Source organism: Cotesia typhae, unplaced genomic scaffold (assembly GCF_013202065.1).
Source record: "Cotesia typhae breed Kobodo isofemale line unplaced genomic scaffold, CoteBio_Ctyphae scaffold_121, whole genome shotgun sequence".
NCBI lineage: Eukaryota > Metazoa > Arthropoda > Insecta > Hymenoptera > Braconidae > Cotesia > Cotesia typhae.
In genome coordinates this window covers 1,736,685-1,763,086 of record NW_027423773.1, presented here as the reverse complement: position 1 = coordinate 1,763,086, position 26,402 = coordinate 1,736,685, and the positions used below count along the sequence as shown (strand labels likewise).

Genomic DNA, 26,402 nt, shown 5'->3' with positions numbered 1-26,402 from the left:
GATAAGATTATTGACGCGTATTAAATGAACAAAGGATTTTAGCTTTACTATTTGTACTTTATAGGCTTCGTTATTTTATTTTAATTGTCGGCTGAATTTCGACCCAATAATTTTATTAAATTAAGGATATTTAATTTAATTAACCAAAAAAAAAAAAATTTGGTAATTTAAGGTTTGTTACTAAATCATTTAGTAACTATTACTAAAATTAATTAAATATAAATAAATCCTTCTATCAATGCAAGAAAATTTTTTTTTACAAAAAAAAAAAAAATAAATATAATTATAAGATAAAAATGTTTAAATTTTATTAAAACATAAAAGCGATCGCGAGCAATGACTCCAAATAATGTGGGTCAAAAAAATAACAAACATACCCAAGTGTGTATATCATTTATTTTACCTTTTAGCTTAAATGTAAACACTTTAAGACTTAAATCATAAAGTTAATTAGAACGTGATCAATTGGTTGTGTTTATTCATGAGATATAAATGTTTAAATTTTTAAAAGTTATATAATATTACATGCATTGATATGTCATATCTAAATTTGCTTATATTTAGAAAAAAAGGTCGTCCAACCTAATTTAAATTAAATAAGATTAATTAAAAACAAAAAAAAAAAAAAAAAAAAACAACTTAGTATTTTTTTAAGCAAAGTAAAATTTTTAAATGATTCATTGGTTGTTAAATTATTCATCATGAAAGTATCGGTTGTTATTTTTATTAAATTTCAGCGAGCAATAATTTAATATAAAAGTAAAATAATAATACACAAAAAAAAAAAGCATGTAATTTGTATCATAGGGTCGACGGCCACTCCAAGTACATAGGAGTCACGCAGTCATCGACATTATGTCATTCATATCACTCTTACGCACGCACGTTCGACACTTCCACGCATATGTTTATCAACGTATTGTTTAAGTACAGTTACATTCATCATTCATTATTTTATTTATATTATATTAATTTTGAAGTATAAAAAAATTAAATAATTTATTTTCTTAAAAATTGCCATTAAAAAATATTTAAAATTATCGTAAAAATAATTTCAGGATTCAAAAAGTAAATTTACAATTTTAAATAAAAATTGAATCCACAAAAAAAAAGTTCTGCATGATAAAAACAAGATTACACTGGATATCATCCTAGATTATATTAAGTGAAATTTTTTTTTAGATAGTAGCTAGTATAATCCAGATTATAATGAGTATAATCTAGATTATAATGAGTATAATCCAGATAATAATGAGTATAATCTGGATTTTTTTCACCACAGATATCACTGAGTATATTCTGGGATGATATCCAGTGTAATCTTGTTCTTTTTGTGTTGAGCAAAGAAAATATTTTTCTTTCTAATTATTTTCTTAAGCGACCAAGAATTTTGTTTTTTAGTCAAGAAATTTTTTTTTCTGTGTCTAATTTTCTATTCTAGCTTAAAAATAAAATAGTAAATTATAATCAAAGTATTATTAAGGAAAAAACTAATACAAAAATAGTTTTTATTACTTCTTATGATTCCTGTCCATTGAACTAAAATCATAATAAAAATATTAATTGTTTCTTGTTATACATAATTTATGAAAAATAATATACAAGATATATATAAATTTTTAGAGAAAAAAATTTATCAACAATTAGATTTATATTTACAATAAAAAATTTTAACGTAAATGTAAGATATAAATCGCTTAATCTACCGTTTTGCAAGTGAAAAATTTAGACTACTTCTCGCCACCTATCGGCTGTCTCGGAACTATTTAAATCTAATGTATACTTAATAAAATATACTATAGGACATGTTATGTCTTTCTTTTTTTTTTATGATTTTTTCTTTTAAATTAAAAAAAAAAATTCGTTTTTTTTTTTTTTTGATTTCTTTAATTTTACTTCTTTTTGTAATAAGAAAGAAAATCAAAACTTATTTGATCTACATAGAGATAACAAGCATGTGAGAAATTACAGCGAAAGCACTTTCGCGTAAAACTAAAGAGAAAGATTTAAAGGCAACGACCTGCAATTTACGTGATATCGTTAACCCGCGTATTTCACATATATCTATGTACGACTATTTTAAACCTTAGAACGAAGAAGTAATAGCAATAGCAATAGCAATAGCTCACACGAGCATCTACACAACAAATCCCATTATTGCACATTAAAATTCAAAGTCAAACTCTCATCATAACTATTTTCTCTCGGTGGTATTATTTATATTTATACGTACATATATACATTTATGCGTGGAAGATCAATAAAAGAATAAGTAGCTTTCTTGTATATACTCTGTCTTTGTTTTGTTGGCGAGGAGATTGGGATTAGCCAAGCTGCAGGAAGAGGGCTGATGCCAGTGAACTCGGTTGCTCGGTCACTAACCAGGTAACCCACACTAGCGCCCGACGTCAACGTGCTATGCAGCAACGGTTAGACTACGGGCTTTTTCACCGTTCGCCAGACAAGCGTAGTTACTGCTCAGGGTAATTGCGTCCACGGAATTCTTACATCTTTTTTATTCTTTCAACATTCTTTTTTTCCAATACTCTTTTCATTTTTCACATTCTATCAAATTTATTTTATCAATGACAATACTGACCCAAAAAAAAAAACATTAATAATTTTTTAAACGTCTTTATATGGCTTAATATGCCTTAATTAAGTCCAATATATTCATATCTGCCCGTATCTAATTTTTAAATAACCAGTAGTATTAAAAAAACTCCGCTATGTGGCGCATGGTCGCTAAATCTTCTCCTAAGCAGAGACTTAATTTTGTATAATTATATTTCAAGTCAAAAAATTGGATTTTTGAAGCATAACAAGCAGAGACAGTAAGTTCGCGAATCAAGGCTGCCTTTCTATCAGTGTAATACTATAAAAATAGGCACTGGATGATTATTGGCTAATATACACTTGTTTTACTCCATCCGGTAAGTGTTTATATATGAACCGGGTCGTCGACCCTAAACGTGCACTCTGGACGTGAAGAATGGAGTTAATGAATTGTTTACGACAAATGTCGTGCGTCGTTCCAGAGCCAAGCGTCGACTCGAACACGATATAGACCGCTATTCATGACGCCCAGAAAAGATCCACGTAATCTCAAACATTCGAGAGTCTTCTCTTTACATCTCCTTCTTTTTTATGTGATTCATTGTGTATTTATAAATACACTATTACCATTACATGTTCTCGAATTTTATAATTATGTAATCTGACTTCATTTTTTGCGTGAGTAAAATTTTGCATATTTTTGTATTAAATATTTAACACTTTTATTTGTAAATTTTACATTTATTGTGTTGAATTAACCCAAAAAAGTGTTAAATTTTAACACAAAAATATTTAACAGAAAATTTTAATAATTAATTTATAATGAAAAATACCATTAAAGCCCAGAATTCTGCTTCAAAGAAATTAAATGTGATAATAAAAAAAAAAAAAAAAAAAAAAAAAAAGTAAAATACAGTCCAGTCAGTCGTCACGTTTTCAATCTTGTAAATATGTTCACGTGTTTTTGTTGTTTTGTGTAAGTTACAAACGTATGTACTGATACATACACACACAAAAAGGAATGATGTATTAGCACATGTGCACATGGAAAGGTGTGTCGGTGGATGCCTACATTGGCTTGCAGTTTGTTGCCCGGTGACCGAGTTCATCGCTCCTTGATACCTGCCACCACCCTGCTCACGAAATCGAGAATCTTCGGGAACCGATTGAGAGTTCAATTCGACTCGCTTTTTCATCGAAAGTCATCGAGCTTCGATCCACTTTGACTTTTCAATTTAAAAATTTGTTTTATTCTTTCATTTTATCGACATTTATTAATTCCAATCAATAATTTAAATTAAACAGAAAAATTTCAAGATAAATTTAAAAATTGGCTTCAAAAAATTTTTTTAACAATGTAAATAAATGCTAAGACCAAATTTGAAAATTTTGACGCAGGTATAACTGTTTTAGACCCTTAGGTAAATATCCTTGAGGTATTTAACTTCTAAAGTTCCATATAATCACAAGAAATAAATTTGCGAAAGAGTTTGAATAGATTTGCGCAAGGTTATAGCACAGAAATCTATTACTTAAATTCATAGGGTTAGGTATAACTGTAGCGAACTGTGCATAATAGTAGAGTAGTAGACCCTCATCAATTCACATTTGAGATACCCAGTGACAAAAGGGCTCGGTTGATGGGCGACGTCATTTAAATTTTAAAATATGTTCAGTAAGTAACAGTAAAAGTTAGTTTTAAAAGCAAAGGATGTCGATTGACCAGTTAGGTTAATGTTGCTGCTTAAACTCACAGTTTCTGTGTTACCTTAAAATGACAATTAGACACGGGACTCGGGTAAATAAAAGTTGTTAACTCTGTAGAACTTTTTCCTATCCATATGACATAGTTTGACGAACGAGCTAGAATTGCATGTTGAGTTACGACTACAAAACTATTTATTTTCTCAAAAGTTGTCTTATCACCGGTCGTAAATAAATTTTTGAATATAGACGGACAAAAGTATCTTGTGGTTTTTTTGACGTGTTAATTTATTTTAAAAAAATGCTTGGAGAATCCAAAAGTGCACGACTTATGAAGCTTATTTAATTGCGACTTGACTTAAAATTTATTTAAGTCAAGAAAACCTTTTTAATTTAAAAAAAATTCAGCCTCTTGCTCCAAAAAATTGAGTTCTTGATAGAAGTTAATTTTCTTGTCTTGAGAAAATTTCTCTCTTGCTCAAAAAAATTAAATATCTTGGTAATAAATTTTCATTAATATTTTTATTGGTTAAAATCTCAAATAAGAAGATATTTCATCATTTTTTTTCATTCAATATGTATATAATTGCACGCTAAAATAATAATATAAATTGGGTATCAAATATTCTCTAGAAAAATTTTCTCAAGGTAAGAATAGTATATTACACACCGAGGGAAGTAAAGTAAGAAATGTCTCAGATCACATGTAATTGTTGGCCGAGGCGAAGCCGAGGTCAACAAACATGTGATCTGAGGCTTTCTTATTTACTTCCCGAGGAGTGTATACTATTTTTTTCCCTGACGAAGGTGTAAAGCGGAAACTTTGTTTAGCGCAGCGGGGCTAAAGTTGACGCTTTACACCCGGAGGGGAAAAAAATTTTTTTCTCAGCTGAAGTAGGTGGCGCTGCTTCCCTAAAGTATCTAAAAATCTTGATCAAATATAAAAATTTATTGTATCGAAAAATTTTTACTTCGCCCAAAACACAACTTCGGTCTTCCTTCAGGCACCCGAAAATTTTCTTGAGCCAAGAATTTTGTTCTCCAGTCAAGAAATTTTCCTTTTTTTCAAGAAAAAAAAAAATTCACTTGGGTCAAGAAAATATTTTTCCTAATTATTTTCTTGAGCAAAAAAAAAAATATTTTTTGACAAGAAATTTCACTTATTCCAATAAAATTAATTTTCTTGCTTTAAGAAATACGTATCTTGATCCAAGAAAATTTATTTAAGCCAAGAAATTTTTTTTGTTTTGAGAAAATTCAAAAAATTAAATATTTCGATAGAAGTAAATTTTTATTGACAAACATGCCAAAAAAAATTTTTTCGATCGTAACGCTTCGCTTGATGAGTCGTGCAAAATATTCCAAACAATTATTTTATGGAATAATAAACGGTACGAACTTCCTTACCCGGTACAATGTGTTACAGATCGAACAAACACCCCAAATTGATTAGAGCGACACACTACACCGTCGGGGTTACACACATCCAGTGTATTGTATTTGTACATTGTACATTGCGCATACATAGGACATATATATGAGAATCGAAACGTCCTACAATAGCACAGAGTGAACAAAATGGAAGGAGAGCAAACAGGAGAGTAAGAGAGAGTAAGAGATAGAGGGAGAAGGTAAATTGCGAGTAGAGAGGGTGGTGGGAAGAAGTTGCCAACGTGAGGTTAGTGAACGCAACTGGACGCCGGTCAATCACCTCGATTATTGCTAACCATATTGCTCTATATCCACATATCTTCCGTATACCCGGAAAACCCTTATTTTCTTTGCTCCCTTTTTCTAATAAAATCTCTTTTTTTTTTTTTTTATAATTTTTCTTCTATTTTTTTATAATTTCTACCAAACCCGGCTCTTAAGAATAATTAAGAATAATCTAATGGAAAAAGTGCACTTTCATGAATTCAATTTGACTCATTTGGTAGGGAATCAGCGAGAGTTAAAAGGTTCAGGTCGAGAGAGTTTAATGAGTAGACAATGGACAATGACGCCTCTCTCAGGAGAAAGTAAATTTACAGTGAAAGCCATTGTAATTCGTATTTTTTAGTTTTTATTATATATTATTTATAATATAATTATTTATCGGTGATTATTGACAATCAGTGACTTGCTCGGTCGTGTTGCTGTCTCCGATTCGAGTCATTAGGTGAGAGTTATAATTTAAATAGAGAGAAAGTATCATCAGATCATCATATATACCACTTTTAGTCATTTTAATTAAATAACGTAATATGTGGATTTTATTTAAGTAATTTTTAATTAAACAATGTTAAAATTTTTTTCAAGAATTTGGTTTTATAAATTGCAATTTTTTTTTATTTATTTAAAAATTTGGATTTAATTTAAATTAAAAATTTTTTTAATAAATACAAATGTATTTTAAATCTCAATCTTTTTTTTTTTTTTTTTTTTTTTAAATTAGTAGAACAATTTTTTTTTTTTTTTAATTGTAGAATCCGATATTTTCATAAAGGATGATGAATTATTAATCGAAAATATTTTCTGAGATTAAATATATATATAATAATCTATATTATTAAGAGAATAAGAAAAATTTTGTGTCCCGACATTTTATCTTGTGAAATATTGATATTTTCAAAGATATAAGCTCATCCCGATATTACACTCATCGAAACCTTTCATTTGAGTACCCACATGAATTTTTCATATATTTTATATATTTATATATATTATATATATGTAAATATGAAAAATATATGAAAAATGCATGTGGGTACTCAAATGAAAGCTCTTGATGAGTATAACATCAGGATGAGCTTATATATTTAAAAATATCAAAAATTAAGGAATATTAATTTTTTGTACCGTTAAAAAAAATTAACACGTTTATTTTATTTAAAAATTTTATTGACTCATTTAATTTTCTTGAATTCGGTTCATCTAACTGTAAAACGTTGTGTCTAAGTCACTGATTTAGTTGAAAGTCCGCGGCAATAGGAATAGGTTAGGTCGTGGTTATCTATTTAGTGTTTAGAGCACACGTAACGCCTGCCGGGATTTAGTAATCCTTGAGGTAGCTGGAGTTAAACAAATTTCCCACGAAAATTAAACTCCTGGATAGCATCGACCTGAAAACAATCTCGAAAATGATCATCATAGTTTAAATATACCTACATAATAGCTAACATTGTATAGAAGCTTATATGCATACTCGTTTAGTATTGGAGCGTGTTGATTTTCAAATGCAAGCAGTGTCTTAGTCTGCCCGAGAATCTGACGCGGAAATAGTACCTAGTGCATAGATAACATGGTTTGCGGTTACCCACGGTACATCAGTCGTCTTTTCCAGTGACCAATGTGCGTTGGCGTGGTCGCGTATTCACTTAACATCGGTACCGAGGTTAGGTGGGTCACTGAACTCAACACCCTGTACTCTCTGCTCTTTACACACTAAAGACCTGTTTTTGCACTAACATTATTCAGTTCTATATTACGCTAAACACTCCTACATAGATTCTAAATTTTGCTTGATTATAATTACTAATTTTTATTTGTATTTCATATGTACTTTTTTTTTCTAACATGTTATGTAAGAAAATCATTGACCGAATAAATTTAATTGCTTCTAGTCTCATTTTTGTGTTACATAATCAATTTATTATTTGTTACATATTTATTAATAAATTTTCACTTGTTTAATTATTTAAAAAATAAAATTATATTTTTTCTTGCTGGTTTTATAAATTAATTAATTTTATAAAAATTTTTAAAATTTTTATCAAAAATATCAATAATTAAAAAATGGCATCGTATCTCGTCAACTAATGATATTTTTAAAGATATAAGCTCATTTCGATGTTATACTCATCAAGACCTTTTATTTGAATACCCACTTGCATTTTTGATATATTTTTCATATATACATATATATAATATATATAAATATATAAAATATATGAAAAATTGCATGTGGGTATTCAAATGAAAGGTCTTGATGAGTCTAATATCAAAATGAGGTTATATCTTTAAAATTGTCAGTAATTAAAACAATACAAGGTAATTTCTTAATTCTTGATATTTTTAAAAATGTAAGCTCATCCTGATGTTACACTCATCAAGAGCTTTCATTTGAGTACCCACATGCATTTTTGATATATTTTTCATATATACATATATGTAATATATATAAATATATAAAATATATGAAAAATTGCATGTGGGTATTCAAATGAAAGGTATTGATGAGTGTAACATCGAAATGAGCTTATATCGTTAAAAATATCATTATTTGACAAAAAACAATGTAATTTTTTGATTATAAAATCGACTAAAAATAAATTTTTGTTAATTGTCATTTAAAAATTGTTTGACTAGTAATTACAAACTATGGACAAAGTATTCAATTGAATATACTTTTGTTGAGCAGATACAATAAGATTACTGACCGAAAAAGGACGAATAAAATAAAGAAAGACTTAGTTTATAAAATTACAAGGATAAAGTCCTTAAGATTAGACCGGAAATAATAATCAGAATATTTTAAATTAAAGTGATCGATTGGTACGAGGATAGATTGTGAATGTAGGATTTTTTTGGATTCTAAATAATATATGTCCTTGAATAAATTCAAGGATGTAAGAGCAATAAAATTTATCGTTTTTCGTTTCGAGTCTTTGAAGCTTTGCGAATAGTCGACTTATTCCCTTGTATTGAAGGAGGATAATCACGAGAGAGGAATAAAGCATTGACTGGCCGTGACCGAAACGCGAAAAGTTCGAAGACCTCACTCCTTCTGTTTCGCAAACTAAAAAATCATTCTGCGTATTATTAAAAAAAAAAAAATTCAATTAATTTAAATTTTAATATTACTGTTAAATATTTTTTTTTGGAATTTTTTTTTTTTTATTTATCGTGTGTTTTAATGATTCTTTGAAAAGATTTAAATATTACACTGAAAAAAATTTTTGTTTAAAATTTTAAACAATTTTTTTATAAAAAATTTATTTGTTTAAAATTAAAAAAAATTTTATTTCAAGAAAAAAAAAAATTTTTTTTTTGTTGAAAAAAAAATAAAAAAATTTGATTTAAAAAAAATGATGAATGAAATTATATTAGTCTTGTTTTTTCATTGTTGTGATATGAATGAATTAATATTCAAGCGGAAATTATTTATAAGGAAAAGACCAAGTGACCTCAATTCCTTAAAAAAAATTTTCAGTCGTCTAAATTTAAAATTTAATTAAAATAAAAAATAATTCAATTTAATTTTTGATAAAAAATTCAATAAAATTCACGAGTTAATTCAACGTGATAAAAAAAATAAATTTTTGGGGTAAAATGTCTCTCACGTGGAGAATCACGTGTCGCAATCTCAATATTGCAGTCGAGAGAATATTGGCGAGTGATATTGAGATTATAAAAAAAAAAAAAGAAATAAGCTCCGCAAAATTGAGTCCTTTAATAACAATGAGAGCTTTTGAGGTTAATAAAATGATAAAAAATCTAAATGAGGGAAGAATTTTTTACCTCAAGGTGTCACTGACTCTCGTACGTAGGTGATCGACCTCCATCTCCCCCACCTAGTGAGTTTTCTTCCCCCTCCGCAAGCTGTAAGTTGTTACTCGCGAACTCACTACGCGTTCCTTGCTCCTCTTACCTCTTTAGCTTTAAAACACTTCGCAAACGTGAGCCAGTGACGTAATGCCGGTTATTCAACTTGCCCGGCTAATGACGAAATGCCATTGGCCTTATACTTAACTCTTCTCGACTTGTTTTATTATTAAAAAAAAAAAATGTATACAAAAAATTCTATTACAAGTGAGTAATATGTAATTTTTATTTATACTTTTAGGACTTTGTTTTATTTTTATATAAATTAAATACTCAATTCTTTATTTTTTATTTGAAATAAAATTTTATTAATTGCTTTGAAAATAATTTTGGATTCAATTTTTTTAAGATAATTTTTAGAAAAAAAATTAATTTGTTCAAAATTTTAAACAATTTTATTTTTTTTTTTATAAAAAAAATTTTTTTTTTGACGAGGTCATTTCTTAATTATTGATATTTTTAAAGATGTAAGCTCATCCCGATGTTACACTCATCAAGAGCTTTCATTTGAGTACCCACATGACATTTTTTATATATTTAATATATATACATATATATAATATATATAAATATATAAAATATATGAAAAATTGATGTGGGTACTCAAATGAAAGCTCTTGATGAGTGTGACTTCGGGATGAGCTTATATCGTTAAAAATGTCAATAATTCACAAGATACAAGGTCATTTTTTAATCATGTATCTTGAGATATTTTCAAATGCAGCCTAAATAATTATAAAAAAAACTGATTTCATCATATGAATATCCTCGACATAAAATTTTTCTTATTCTCTTAATAATATTGTAATAAAAAAATTAATTGATTTAAAATTTTATTGTTAACTAAAATAAATTTAACGTTATTGTTGAAAAAAAAGTTTCATAGTTTTTCGATAAAAATTCGGAAGTTTTCTATCTTAAATTATTTTTTTTCAAACCAAAAAAAATTTTTTTATGAAAATTACTCTATGAAAAAATTTTTTATAAGAAATCAAATTTTTAACTAATTTCTTATCACAATATTGTCCATTTTTTAAAAATAAATATTTGTAAAAAAATATATGACGCGAGAATATAGAGCAGTAAGTTATACCAAAAGTATATCATGTTTACAAAGTGTCACACGCGTTTTTTTATCAGTGTCAAGACAATTGTAATCATTACCAATTTATTTCAATTACTGTTTTGTCCTACTTATTGATTCACAGATTACCTAAATTTAAATTGAATTAAACTCTGTCGTCTGAGTATAACATCAAAGTGATTTCGGTGCGAACGAAGGTTTTTATCTTAATCCGCATCCACTTTATTAATAAGAAATTTAGCATTAATTTTTATGAAATAATTATTAATTTATTATGAAAAAAGAAAAATTTGTTATTTTTTTTTTTTAATTATTTTCTTGAGCTAATAAAAAATTTTTTTTTGTCACTAAAAAATTTATTTACTTGCTTCAATTAATGTTTGTAAATTTAAACTCAAATTAAAATTTTTTTACCCAAAAAAAAAATAAAAAATTTGACTCAAGTGTAAAAATTCCATTGATTCAAAAATAATTTTTTAAAAATAAAAATTTAATAAATTTTGTCTAGAAAAAAAATTTATTTATATTTTTTATTTTCTGTAGATATTTAAAATATTTTTTATTACATACAAAGCAAAAATAAAGCAATGCATAAAAATTAAAATACTTAAATTAAATTTCAATTGACTCAGTTGTAAAAACACTGAGATTTAATCATTCAATAAAATCGTATGACTGCAATGAAATTGAAAAAACAATAAATAATTGGAAAGATAACCGATAAACGATAAAAAAAATAAAAAATACATAAAACATTATCATTCAGGACGATGATCCTTTGCCACGTGTATCCACGAAGTCCGTTATATCCTTGACATGTCGAAGGATATACGCGGAAGGGGATATACACGCGTAACACAGAGACAAGTATAAGTATATATGAACAAGTTGTATGTCCATATTAAGTCACGTATATATACTTTTATGTTATATATATATATATATATATATATATATATATATATATATATATATATATATATATATATATATATGTGTGTGTGTGTGTGTGTGTGTGTGTGGATACTATTGCTATTACGTGCAAAAGCAAAGCACTAACACATAAAAGGTCCATCGTAATGTGAATAGTGTAAAGCACGTGGCGCGAACTCTCTAGCTTACAATCCGGTGAGTGACCTGTAGATTCGCATATTCGCAACCTCGCAAATATCCCGAGTCAATGTCCCGACGTGATTCAAATGTTTTTCATCTGGTAACGAGGCCACGTTGATTGAAATAATACAAATATAAAACGATATTTTATTTTTTATTTTTTATTTTATGAACAGTTATTTTTTTTTAATTGGGCAGTGAGAAAAAAATTTTTTTTTTAAAAATGAGCAATTTTGTGATAAGAAATTAATTTGATTAAAATTTTGGACAATTTTAATTTTCAGATGAAATATAAAATTTTTTTGTTGAAAAAAAGGTTCCATGGGAATTATGTAAAATATGTAAAAAATTAGTATTTTTGAATAAATAAGCTCATTTTTATGTTACACTCATTGAGAGCTTTCATTTGAGTACCCACATGCATTTTTCATATATTTTTCATATATACATATATATAATATATATAAATATATAAAATATATGAAAAATTGATGTGGGTATTCAAATGAAAGGTCTTAATGAGTTTAACATAAAAATGAGCTTATATCTTTAAAAATATCATTAGTTGACAAAAAACAATGTAATTTTTTAATTATTGACATTTTTGAAGATATAAGCTCATTCTGATGTTACACTCATCGAGAGCTTCCATTTGAGTACCCACATGCAATTTTTTATATATTTTATATATATATATATATATATATATATATATATATATATATATATATATATATATATATATATCACAAATATCATATATATCAAATATATAAAATACATAAAAAATTGCATGTGGGTACTCAAATAAAAGGTCTCGATGAGTGGAATATTGGGATGAGCTTATATCTTTAATATTAAATTAAAAAAAAAAATTTTTTTTTTAAATTATTATTGAAAATAATAATAATAATAATAATAATAATAAATAAATTAAAATATTAGCTTATTAAGCAGATAAATTAAAAAAAACTTAATAAAATATTTGGATAAAATGTTTATCATAAAATATATAACACACAGGCGGTGCGCGTGCCAATCTTCGATCTTATCAGCGACCTAAATCTTTCTCCCCTAAGTGCAAAAATTAAAGCGTTACTTTTACGCAATGCCCATGTATATAGTTTAAAATCTTATTTTCAACGGTTGTCAACAAGTTAACCAGCATTACGGCAGAGTACTTAAAAACACTTATTATTACATGCATATGTATGTATAAATATAAATATCTGTAGTGTACTATACCTGTATGTATTTATATCTTATATCTTATTTAGTTGTAGTTATAGATCATGGTTGGTCATTGCCCTCAGCTATTAGCGAGTCTACAGCGTTTTAAGTAATGCATGTCTTTATTCTTTATTCTTCTTTTTCTCACTTCCACCTCCGCATTCTTTCTCTACTCAGTTAAATACTTCAATGTTTTATATCCTTCGAACTTCATTACTCAAGATTTTACAAACTACCAGTCAGATCTTTGCTTACAAATAAAAACTTTGGAAAATTCAGTAATGATGGTATTGATGATTTAGTAAGTAAAGTGGACAAAAAGGACGAAAGTTTAAGATCTAAGCTCATCTCGATGTTACACTCATCAAGAGCTTTCATTTGAGTACCCACATGGCATTTTTTATATATTTAATATATATACATATATATAATATATATAAATATATAAAATATATGAAAAATTGATGTGGGTACTCAAATGAAAAGTCTCGCAGAGTGTAACATCGGAATGAGCTTATATTAAATTAAAAAAAAAAATTTTAATTATTTAATTTAATTTAATTAAACTCTTTATTAAATTCTATTGTTATTTTTATAATCAATTTCATAACTCGGCAATTAAAGAATTTAATAATATTTATTTAACATGATATTAAAGCATGTAGTCGACTGAAGATAAATTGTTTTAGACTTGCGATATAAATAATAATAAAAAAAAAAAAAAAAAAAAAAAAAAAAGAATCATTACGACGTCCTTGATTCACTTAGGGGTTAGTGCCCGATATTGTTCAGACAAATAAAATGCCGTTTAATAAATTTATTTCTTCGTTCACTATTTAAATAAATTTTTTTTTTTTTTTAATTTTAATTGTACTTAATCCATTTTAAGTAAACAAATTGTAATTTACACTATTGATGTTATTAATGGTTAATTTATTATTGATATAAAGGATTAAAATCTCGTGAGCGCTTTCTCCAAGCATTGCCCGCCAGCGCTATTGAGAGTAAAAGCTTTCTTCAGAGAAAGAAGCACGTTAACAAGGAAGAAAGAGCTGAGAGGGATAAGAACAGGTAACCACAACTGATACGTATACTCGAAGAAAGGTGAAAGCACTCTCACCATTGCAAGAGAGAACGAATATGTTTCATACCTTTCAATTGCAATATAAATAAAAAAAAAAATTTTTTTTGCAATTTTTTATTTAAAAAAAATTTTTTTTTAACTTCATAAATTTTTTTTTTTATTAAAAAAAAAACTTTCTGTTTAGTTTAATAATTTTTTGATTAAATAAATAATTTAATACATTTTTATTGTTAAAAAAAAATTTTACTTGCAATTTTTAATTAAAAAAATTTTTTTTTAATTTAATAATTTTTTTTTTTCAAGAAATAATTTATTAAATTTTTTTTTTAGTAATAATTTTTTGATTTAATAAATTTTTTTCTTATTAAAAAAAATTTAATTTACAATTTTTAATTTAAAAAAACTTTTTGCTAATAAAATTAGCAAATTTAAAAATTTTGCTAACAATAACTGTTTTTTTAAAAAGAATACAATACTGTAAAATGAGACTACGTCGTATTGATGTATGTATATTATATGAATGTTGAGTAAGAGAGAATGAAAAAAAAAAAAATAAATAAATAAAAATAATCACGATGATGGAGACCTCAATAGCGGACATAGACCCTGCTCTGTTACAAAGTAGTACTATTATTTATTTTTTTTTATCTCTTAAAAACAGGAATATTGATTATGACATAATATTTTTAATTTTTATCGTAAATTTACTTAAACACACACTTTAATAGAATAATTGATAAAATTTATAAAATTTATAAAATTCGTCGCGTGTATGGATGGTCAGTCAGAAATTGTAAATAAAAAATTGGAATAATGTTCGGTAGACTCGCTTTAATTTTAGTCGCGTTGCGTAACTAAGTATTTTCGGATAAAATTTAAAAACACATTTGAAATACCTTCGAGTTAGTAAATTGAGTTGTTTACATAAAAAAGTATGTAGGCCAACGGCACATTCGCCTCTACTCTATTACTATTCCACAGACACCTAACCCGGACCGTATAATATAAAAACAACTTATGTATAAATAATATATAATCTATATGAAGCATGACAGTGACCAACTCTTATTATTACGCGACTATTGATATTTTTATAAATTAATTATATGGTAATATTATGAAATTTTAAGTTTAAAAGCTATTTATTAAGTTTCATAATTTGTGCATACATTTCATTAAAAAAATAATTTATTATGTATTTAATGTAATGGTAAAATTACACAGAAAATAAAAATTAATTTTAATCAAGAGAAAAATTATTAAACCAAAAAAAATAATTTTAAAAAGTTTCATTGTAAAAAAAAAAATTCTTTTATCAAATAAAATTTACTTAGACCAAGAAAAAAATTTTTTTTTAAGAATTTTTCTAATTACATTAAGAAGATGAATTTTTTTGAAATTATTTACTTGATTCAAGTGAATTCTTTTTTTTTTTTTATTAATTTAAAAAAAAATTAATTTCATCAAAAAAAAAAAATTAATTTAATAAAAAAATTTCTTAAATAAAATAAAAAATTTAAATACCAAATTAAATAAAAAAAAAAAATCAAACTTTTATAGATTAAACTTACAAAATAAACGATTAAATTAGAAAATTGTAATTTTAATAAAATTTTTGTAATTTTAACCCAGATTCCCGGAATTGTAGTAGATAAAATAAATACAAAATGAAATAAGGTATAAATTTTAAATACATCAAGATTTAAGTGTAATTTTTTCCTCGAAGGCTCATGTAATTTATATACAAGTAATTTTGTGAAATAAACAAATAAAAATGAAATTTTTAATTAAAACCGTGTTTTGCATTTTTACATATCCAATTTTGTAAAATTACCTATTTATTATTATTATTATCAATTATAATTTAAAAAAATAGAAAATTTTTTTACCAGAAAAAATATTAAAAAAGTACAATAATCCCCAAGAAAATTTGTTAAAAAAAAATATCGGGGAATAACTGCTTTTTTTTTTTTTTTTATTCACAAGCAAAATTTTTTACTATACAATTTTTCAGATCAATAAATTTTTAATTAAAACTATTTTTAAATTTATTTTAATAAATGATCTTGCTCTAAAAATTAATTTCTAAAAAATTGCATTTTTAATTTTTTTAATTTTCTAAATAATTTATTTGTAAAAAAAATTCTTAAAATTACAAAATTTCTGCTAAATTAATTTTAATTTTTTTTTTTGCACCCAAAAAAATTATTTTTTAAATTACTCAAAATTAGCAATTATTCCTTAAAATTTTTCTACGATCCATGAAAAGTGTTAAATAATTTAAGTAGTTTAAAATGTAATTAATAATAAAAAAAAAAAAATGTTAATAATTCCAAATTTGAGTTCTTAAAAAATTTTATTTTTATCAGCAAAAAATTGATAGACAATAAATTATTACAGCAAAAAAATGATCATTTTTGACGATCCTTTGATTAGATCGTCGATCCTTATAGTTGCACATAAAATGTCGTCATAAATCGACCTGAAAAATCTATCCCCCGTTGCTCCCACGATTAACTAGTCTCCGGTACCGTAAGGTTCTCACGAAGAAACAGTCACAATGACGGAATTTGCGTCTTCCGCTTGTATTAACGGGAAGCAGCAAAGTTACTAAAGTAACTAAAGTAACTTAAATTCAAAGCTTCCTTTTTTTCGCCAAAACTTGCTTAATTTTCCAAAAATTTCAATTCCTCCCCTCAAAATTAAAAAAAAAAATTGATCCAAAAATTTTGCGAATTTATTTTCTTCAAATTTCTCGCGAATTTCATAGCATCAGAGTCATCGGACGGTTTTAATGCGAAACATTAATGCGAATATATACAAGATTGAGTTGTTTCACGTCCACTAGATGGCAAGAGCTAAGCTCAGGGACAATGTCAATGTCAGTGAGCACGTGAAACTGCTTACCGGTGGAAAATCAATACTACCATTTAATAAATCTCGATATTATCCAGGTTTCCTTTTGTTTATCAAAACTTTCAATTAATCCTTATTTAACTTTCAATTAAATATTTCTTCACAAAAAAATTTCTTTAAATTTAAAATATATCACCCCTAAATTCTATTTTACTGCAAAAATCTCTCCTTCAATAATTTACTGCCCGAATTTTCAGCAATTGAAAATTTAAAAAAATTTTTTTCAAATTCAATCGAAGAATTTTACCGTTTAAAATATTTTTGGCTCAGAAAATTTTATTAAATTAATTAACGCACCTCTTTCACGATAAGATCGTTGAGGTTTTACTTTTTCTGTCTCGTTAATAACGATGGTAACTTCACAGACTTGAACAGGATCCAAATTAGGCAGATTAATTTTTTTATCGGCCAAATTTTCACTCACACACTCGTCCGATGTATTTGACATTGTTATTTTTATTTTATGGAACTTTTTTATTAACTTTTGATTGGATTATGTAACTAATTAAAAGACAAGGAGCATCCGTTTAATCAAAAACACGTTGAGATACTGTTCATCAGGATTTGTTGGGATACTCGTTTAGGGGTTGATACATTAATGGAGGGGGTCATTCGACAGGATCTTTCCAGCGCAAGCGTCAGCTTTTATTATTTACTGGATATTTTTTGCGTTATAAATGTCCTTTGGTATTTTTTATTTTATTAATTAATTTTGTTTGGATTTTTAAAATTTTCCTACAAGGAAAATTAGCTGCAAACATTTTTTTTTATTAAAAAAAGAGGGATAGCTTTACGAGAAAAAGTACTGAGTTAATATTTGGATTATTTAATATTAGTTCAAGGAAATTTATTGAGTTTATTTCTGACCGGTGTCTCAGGTTTTTCTTAAGTTTATTCGCTCGTCATCAGAAATGGATATATGTATGAGTTTATAAATAAAAGTGCATCGTAGGGAGTTCAGTCACCTAGAGTGTGCAATTCAATGATATACGAATGTAAGTTGATAATAATTTAATGTATATTAAAGCTTTGATATGTGTGATATATTATTAGAAAAAATTTCATCTTTATAATGTTTAAATTTTTTTTTTCAATTTAAAAAAAAAATAAAAATTCTACATTTTTAAATTTATAATGTTGTACTGTAAAAAGTAGCAATTATCCAAATTTTTACAATTAATTTTAAAATTATCAGTGTTTAATAATTTTTTAAACCAAAACAAAAAAAATTATTTTCTTGATTCAAGTTAATTTTTATTTCTATGTATTTTTTTTTAATTAAAATATATGAAATAAAACTAAGTATCGAATTATCGCAAAAATATGGTCCTCGATTTTTTATTGGTTGGAAAATTAAGGCGCGAAATTTAATTTCCTCGTATCGTTAAATTATCATTAATTGTATAGTCTTTTTTTTTTTTTTTTTTTTTTTTTTTTTTTTTTTTTTTGTATCAATAAACACAATTTTTTTCGGATAAATAGCAAAGATGTTCAGTAATTAGTAATAAAAAACTTACATATTGGAGATAATAATTTTTAGCTTTTGCTAGATCATCAAAAGTTGTTGGACTTACCTAAAACAAAAAAATAAAAACAAAAATTATAATAATGTTTTATTTGAATTAAAAAATGGATTAATTATTTTTTAATATTTATCAGTGTAACTCCTAAGATAAAGAAAGTAACCCAGTTACTGATGACACTAGTTCAATGCCAAAAAAAAAAAAATTGTCTTGAAAAATTTATTTCAAAGTTTGAAGGTACGTCAAACGTATATCGATAAAATTTTTGTATCATCTGATAAAATTTTAAAGTCACTTTTTTTTTCCGTGCACAAACAAAAAATATTCTTGAATCAAGTATATAATTTTGAAGAAGTTGATATTTTTTATTTGAGTATAAAAATTCTTGATTTAAGGAAATTTTACTTGATTTAAGACAATTACCCTCTTTAAAATTGTTTAAAATAGCAACAATACTGTAGATGCCATGAAATCGGAACATATTATATTTGGATGCAGGAAAAGGACAATTTTATGACCTGAGGTACTGTCGGTACTTTCAAGTTGCCGAATTTAAAATGTACTTTATATCTATTAAATCAAGAGTTAAAATCAATAAATAAATATCTCAGCCTTCCAGCCTCAAGCTGGAATAAAAATGATATTTTTGGTTCCAGAATTTTTCTCTAGAATCAAGTAAATTTTTTTTTCTGTGTGCAGTCGGTAATATTTTAATTTAAGGTAAGCCTATTGCTGAAATTAATTAAAATTGTCCGAAAGGTTCACTCAAGGTAAACGTTAACTTGACGTAAGCCAGTTATAAGCCCAACTATTTCCGTAAGCTACGTCCTATTCCGTCAGCAAGTTTACGTCAACTTGATTTTATTTATTCGATTTGACGTCTGTAAATTTGGCATTGACCGACATTATTAATGAATCATTAAGACGAAATTTCAAGACAAATTAAAGTATGCCCATGAAAGTCTTAAACCTATTCCAACCTGTTAAGCAAATTTTTTTATAAATTTTGATTCGTAATTTTGTTGTACAGCATAATCAATCCGGATTGAATACATTCATGCTTATGTTTTATAATTTAATCTAGATTTTTTTTTCTCTACTGATAGCTTCACTCGATTGCAAAAAACAAATAAACGTAAAATTTGTTATTTGTTAAAAATCATTAATTTAATGATTATTCCTCAGAATTAAATCAAGTCAATTTTTTATTTAAATTAATAATTTTTCCGCGGTAATTAATACAACAAGTGATAAAACCGTAAAAACAACTTCTTTATCGACGTCGAGAAATTGGCGAGCGCGACGTGCAAATAGCGAGGTGATAAGAGAGGGTACCCTTTATTGCCGACGTTAACAGAATCCAAGCATGTGGGAAACTCGCGATCAGTGGCGCCACGATTAAATTTGGCGACTCGCGAAACTACAATCAGCGTCTAAATTTTTGAAGAGGGGGAAAATGACGCGTGCGCGACAATGATAGTTGAAAGGGAGAATGTATTAGTTGTTATATCTTGGAAATTTACCTAGCGTTGGGGGAAGGAACGTCGGGTCGTTGACCGAGCGAGAAGGAAAGTAGGACAACACGAGGCGAACGCTAAGAGCTAATACATCGAGGCCTTGAGATCAGTGACGCATGCGTCTTGTCCTCTTCGTCTTTCTTCACTTGTTTCTTTCAATATGTTACTCTTCTTTCTCTCTTTATTTTATTTTTCTATTAATATATATTATATAAATCTAAATTACCAAATAACACATAACTAATCCTTCCATTCAATCCACCATGGCTTTTTTTATTACTAATTTTCATTGTTGGATTATTTAGTTTAATTATTATTATATCAATTATTTATCATTTAGCATATCGTAAGTTTTTTGGGCAGGCCAAATGAATGATGTTACGTAACTTTTGAAAGATTTTATTTCATTGTAAGCTTTTACGTAATATTTAATTTAAAGTTATTTTTTTTTACCAATTTACGGATTATTATCATATCTATTACAGATTATGCTACGAAAAAAGTATTAATACTTTTAAAATATAATTATATATTAATTTATTGAGGAAAAATTGGTTTGATAACATTTTTAGAGATCGGTCAAAATTTTTTAAGCTTTTTGTTTTTTTTTTTTTTTCAACTTGATATACTGAAGCTGGATGTAAATTAAAGTTAGAAAAAAATTTTTTAAGAATTTTTAAAAAAACCTTGATGACTTTAAGATTATTTCCAAAAATAAAAAAAAAATCAAATTCATTTATTATTTAATATTTCCACGTGGTTCATTTAATTTTTTTAACGCTCAAAAAAATTTTTTTGAAATTCAAATTTCGTATTTAAAAAAAAAAAAAAACCCTTCCAAAAATTTCGGGATGTTTTAAGATCAGTACACAAGGGATTATATTAAAAAAAATGAGCCAAAATTTTAATGACGATTTTGACGATTTTCAAAAATTCAAAATTTGGCAATTTTCAAATTTTTTTTTTTTTTTAATAGCACCAAGTGTCTTTTTTTAAACAAACGAAAGGTCATTCCTGTATCTGTAAAAGCGTTCGAGATATTACAAAAAACAAAATTGATAGATAGGAAAAATTGAATTTTTGAAAAAAAATTTTTTTAATTTTTTTTTCTTTGACAGAACTTCGTTACATGATAAAAAATAACTTCTGACAAAAATTTGTCCAAATCGAAAGATTTATTATCCATACAATGGAAAAAAAATTTTTTTTTTTGAAAAAATAGGCTTATTTTTCAAAAATTGTATTTTTTAGCTGAAAAAATCAAAATTTTACTTTTTTGTAGAAAAAAAATTTTTTTTTTGATTTGGAAATTAAAATTACGAATTTTTATCCAAAATTTTTTTTTTCGGCAACAAACTTAAATTTTTATTTCTTCAGCTAAAAAATAAAATTTGGAACAAATTTTCCAATATTTTGCATTTCAATATAAATATAAATTTTTCCAATATTTTAAATTAAACATGAAGATAAAAAATAAAGAATGAAATTTTTTTAATTTGGAAAATCTCAAAAAATTTTTTTTCCAACCGATTAAGATTCTTTAGAAGACTTTTAAAGAGTGATAAATATTCATATTTTGATATATAAGACTTGAGGAAAAATAGTTGATTAATTTTCGCCACTCAAGTATACATATATATATATATATATATATAAATAAACCGCTGGTTGTTGGCCGATGTAGAAAACGAGAACAGCTAGAAAGTTTTGTGAAAGTCGTTTCAAAGGAGCCAAGTGCAATTGCATGTTGCACCTTGTAGGTCCACTTATACTCAGCTTACACTTAAATAAAAAAGTAAATATATTGAAGCGAGAGTGGAAGCCGGTTACACAATCTCCTGAGTATTACATCGGTGATAGCTGATGCGTTATGTATATATGACAGTGTAACCCGATTTTAAAATTATATGGAAATTTATTGACGTTATAGAGACAATAAATCTGAATTAGTGTAAATTAAGGACTATATATATTTATTTGTTACATGTACAAGCGATTACAATTAAAGTTAGCTGGTTATATACCAGTTACACAATTGTATTGTCACTTTATTAGCAGCTCCTGTCAGATTTAGACCGGTGGAAACTGGGCTGGAAATATATATATATATATATATATATATATATATATATATATATATATATATATATATATATATATATATATATAAGCGGTGGTGAAGGTTGTCCGACTTAAGGGTCGTTGCAAGTTCATTGCCCCTTGAGTTCTGTGTGCTAGTTAGGCTGAGTTCACTTCCCCGGGAGTACGAGAATCCAGGTAGGGAGGAAAGCTATGACGTCAACCGAGACTTCATCGATAATGTTCAAGATTACTTTTTTTTATTTTTGTCAACTGTTTGATAATAAAAAGTTTTCTTTGTCAAATATTTATAGTGCATGCAAAAATATTTATATTCAAATCAAATTCTATTCTCACAGGTTTCCGGTAATTATGTTCGGTGGTTACAAAAAAGAAGCAGTTATTTTATAAAAAGTTTTACAGAATTATTATCATTTTTTAATACTGTGTTTGATTAAAATTTTTTATTTTTATAAATTATTATTGGTACACAAAAAAAAATTGACTTGAAAGAACAAGATGACACTGGATATCATCTCAGATTATACTCAGTAATATCTGTGGTAAAAAAAAAAAATTCAGACAGTAGCTAGTATAATCCAGATTATACTCATTATAATCTTGGATTATACTCATTATAATCTTGGATTATACTCAATATAATCTTGAATTATGTTCAGTATAATCTTGGATTATACTAGTTACTATCTGAAATTTTTTTTTACTCAGTATAATCTGGGATGATATTCAGTGTCATCTTGTATTTTTCGTGGATGCTAAAAAATTACTAAATTTACGAAAAATTTTAAATAAATTACGATAAAATTTTTACCAATACCAACTAATAATAAAAAACCACAAATTGACCTAAATATTTTTTGATCGATGATCAACTTAAGCAAAAGCTAGAGAAGAATCTTATTTAATTAATTATTGAAAATAAAAATCAAATATTACTTGTGGGGCCATTGTTATCAACTGAGCAATAAATCAGTCTGACATAATGGCTTATTAATGAAATGCCGCGAGGTGATTATTGCTTTTTTAATAAATATTGTTAAATTTAATATTGTTTTTAGTTACGACACACGAAGATATGTTGAGATATTGTATCGGCTTAACCAATTTAAATATATACATTCGAGTAAGTGTGCGAAGAATGGATTTAAATAATTGTTTTTTTTTTTAATATAGATTTTAATTAACAGAGATGAGAGGTCGTTGCGAACGGATGAGTACGTCCTTCGAAAAAAGAAACAACTGTTGGTTCATTGATCTACAATGAGGATAATTGTTTTATGCCCTCGACTTCTGTGTCGACGTATTTTCATATAACATATGTATAAATATAAATGTCTATTATACAGTCTTTAGACTTTAGACGATGCTTTATATTCTTGAATAGTAAATATAAGCGCATATTTATGTGAGGTTTCTATTTAATTATCAACTTATTTAATATTATTTTTTTTTTTTTGTAACTTGTTAATTTTTTTTAATATTTTTAATTATTAAAAATTTTTTTAATAATGTTTTTAAATATTTTTAATAATTTTTTAATGTTTTTTTTTAATTTTTTATTTTAATAAAACACTTAAAAATAATTTTTTGGTTGATATAAAATCTTAACAATCTAAAAATAAAAATAATCGTTAATTTAATGATGTGAAACGTAATAAGAATAAAAGAAATTGATAATTATAATTTAAAAAAAAGTTCAGTGAACTTTAATTAAAAATCATCATTTCCATTTTATATTTTGAAATTCTAATAATTAAAAAGAATATTAAAGATTTAAAGAAATGAAATCAAATTTAAACACAATACTATTTACGGCCTAATACTACAACGCCTGAAGCTTATTATCCCAAAACATTATTTTTAATTATAAATTAAAAATTTTCTATCCAAAAGAAATTTTTAAAAATCTAAAAATTTATTTTTAATTTTTTTACTCCATTATTCTCGATATTTATGGCTTTAGAATAAAAAAAAATAAAGTTTATAACTCTTTCCGGTTTAAAGAAAGGTGAAAGACTTTTCCAAAGTAAACCCAAGGAAAATTTAAATAAAATTTATGCTGTTATAGTTCTAACGGTTGACAACCGATTAAAAAAAAAAAAAAACGGGATTTTTTCAATACAGATATTACGGTTAAACTTTTAACAGCCCGTATATTTTTACCCGTAACTGTAATAAAAATAAAGCGACTTGCTTTTGGTAATAAATGTTTTTTTAAAAAAAAAAAAAAAAAAAAAAAGGTCACATTGAAAAGTTAACTCGGGTGTTTATAGCTTAAATAGGCCGAAGGGCTTGAAAAAAAATTTTCATATTTTTAAGTTAATAGAATTTTTGCTCCAACTTTTTTTTTCAACCTTTAGTAATAAAAATATTAAAATGAAAAATTTTTCATGGTCATTGTAGTCACTTTTCTAACCTTTGAATCTTCTATTAACCCTTTTACTTTATGGAGGGAAACAATGAAAAAAAAAAAGTGGTAAAATTTCTAGACCTTTCTAGTTGTTTGTTCGGTCAATTGGTCAAGTCATATATTTTATTTATTCGTCTATGCAAAAAAAATTTTCACGGGAAAAATTTTTATTTTTAAATGAAAAAAAAAAAAAAAAAAAAACTTGAATTTTTTATAAATTTTACGGCTTTAAATTATAGTTGATAAATATTTAAAAATAATTTTATTATTATTATTATTATTGTTAATAATTAAAAAAAAAATTTTATTTCTTAATTTTTTAGCAAATATTAATAACCAAAAAAATTATCTTGAATTAAAAAAAAAATTTTTAAGATGAAAATTTATGATATTAAATTTAGCTGTAACGTGAAAATTAATTTTATTTTATTTAACAACAAAACTTCTTCCAAAAATAATTTTTAAAAAATTGCATTTTTAATTTATTAAAATTTCCAAATGTTTAATTTATTTATCAGAAAAATTATTAAAATTAACAAATTTCTGTTAAATTAATTTTCTTAAAAATTTTATAGGTTCAAGGTAATTTTTTTTAATATATTTGTTTTAATTTAATTTAATTTATCCATATAATAAAAATTGATACATTCTTTAAACACATGGCAATTTTAATAATTTATTTCAGCAATTTAAATTAAAGAGTAATAATAAATTGATTTAAAAAATTAATTTAAATTTTACACAATTTATTTATTAAATAAAAAATTATTAAAATTTTTGTATTATTATTATTATTATTATTATTATTATTGTTATTATTATTATTTGTCTAACTATATACCAATATTCTTTATTAAACATAATAAATCTCATTGAATTGTAAATAAAAATTAAAAAAAAAAAAATATTACAAAATACAAAGCGTAAAAAAAAATGATACAAATATAACACAAGTAGTATTACGGATGTAATGATAGGGGATGTGTGCAAGAGGGTGGAAAAGCTCATCGACTCTCCTATCCAGAGCTTCGAGGTCACGAGTTCGTTCACCGGGCAGTGTGCTAGTTGCGCTCAAACTAGGCCAGGTTTCTTCCCAGGGGAAGATAGTGTATGCATCAGATTGACTTTTTAAAACTAAATATTGTTATTATATTTACGCAACTTTTTTTTTTAAATTAATAATTTTTTTTTTTTAATCACCCCAACGAGTAAAATCACAAAAAAATACAAGATAACTCTTAAATACGGCAGCTGGATCTTTGCAGACCAAATTTAATAACTGGATCAAAGATATATATTTCCCGCAATGATATACTTAGTACCGGGCAAAGCTGGGTCGATGAGATCGACGATTCCAGGCTCATTCGCTGGGTCAGAGGTCATTGTCTTCGGTGACCTATCAAACTCTATATATATATACATATATGTAATCTCTTTAATATATGTTTTAAGCGCACGATCGCTCCACAGTTGACAGCTGTCAAATGTACGTTTTATTGAGCACAACTTTTTTTTTTTTTTTTATTATTATTTTTTTAAGTGTGCATTACTGTTATCAAAACTTATCTATGTCATTATACAA

General features: G+C 25.7%; 1 protein-coding gene across 3 annotated transcripts in view; it reads right to left on the bottom strand.

The window, feature by feature from the left end:
* Positions 1-26,402, bottom strand: part of E75 (ecdysone-induced protein 75) — a 107,623-nt gene that overhangs the window by 28,713 nt on the left and 52,508 nt on the right. Inside the window, exon 1 of one of the 3 annotated variants that reach the window (XM_074252493.1) lies at positions 17,568-17,733. The exons of the other annotated variants lie outside the window; for them this stretch is intronic. Within the exon in view, the coding sequence (XP_074108594.1) occupies positions 17,568-17,718 (151 nt within the window). The 5' untranslated portion in view covers positions 17,719-17,733. Of the gene's footprint in view, positions 1-17,567; positions 17,734-26,402 lie in introns of those variants that run through there. 3 annotated transcript variants of the gene reach the window in all.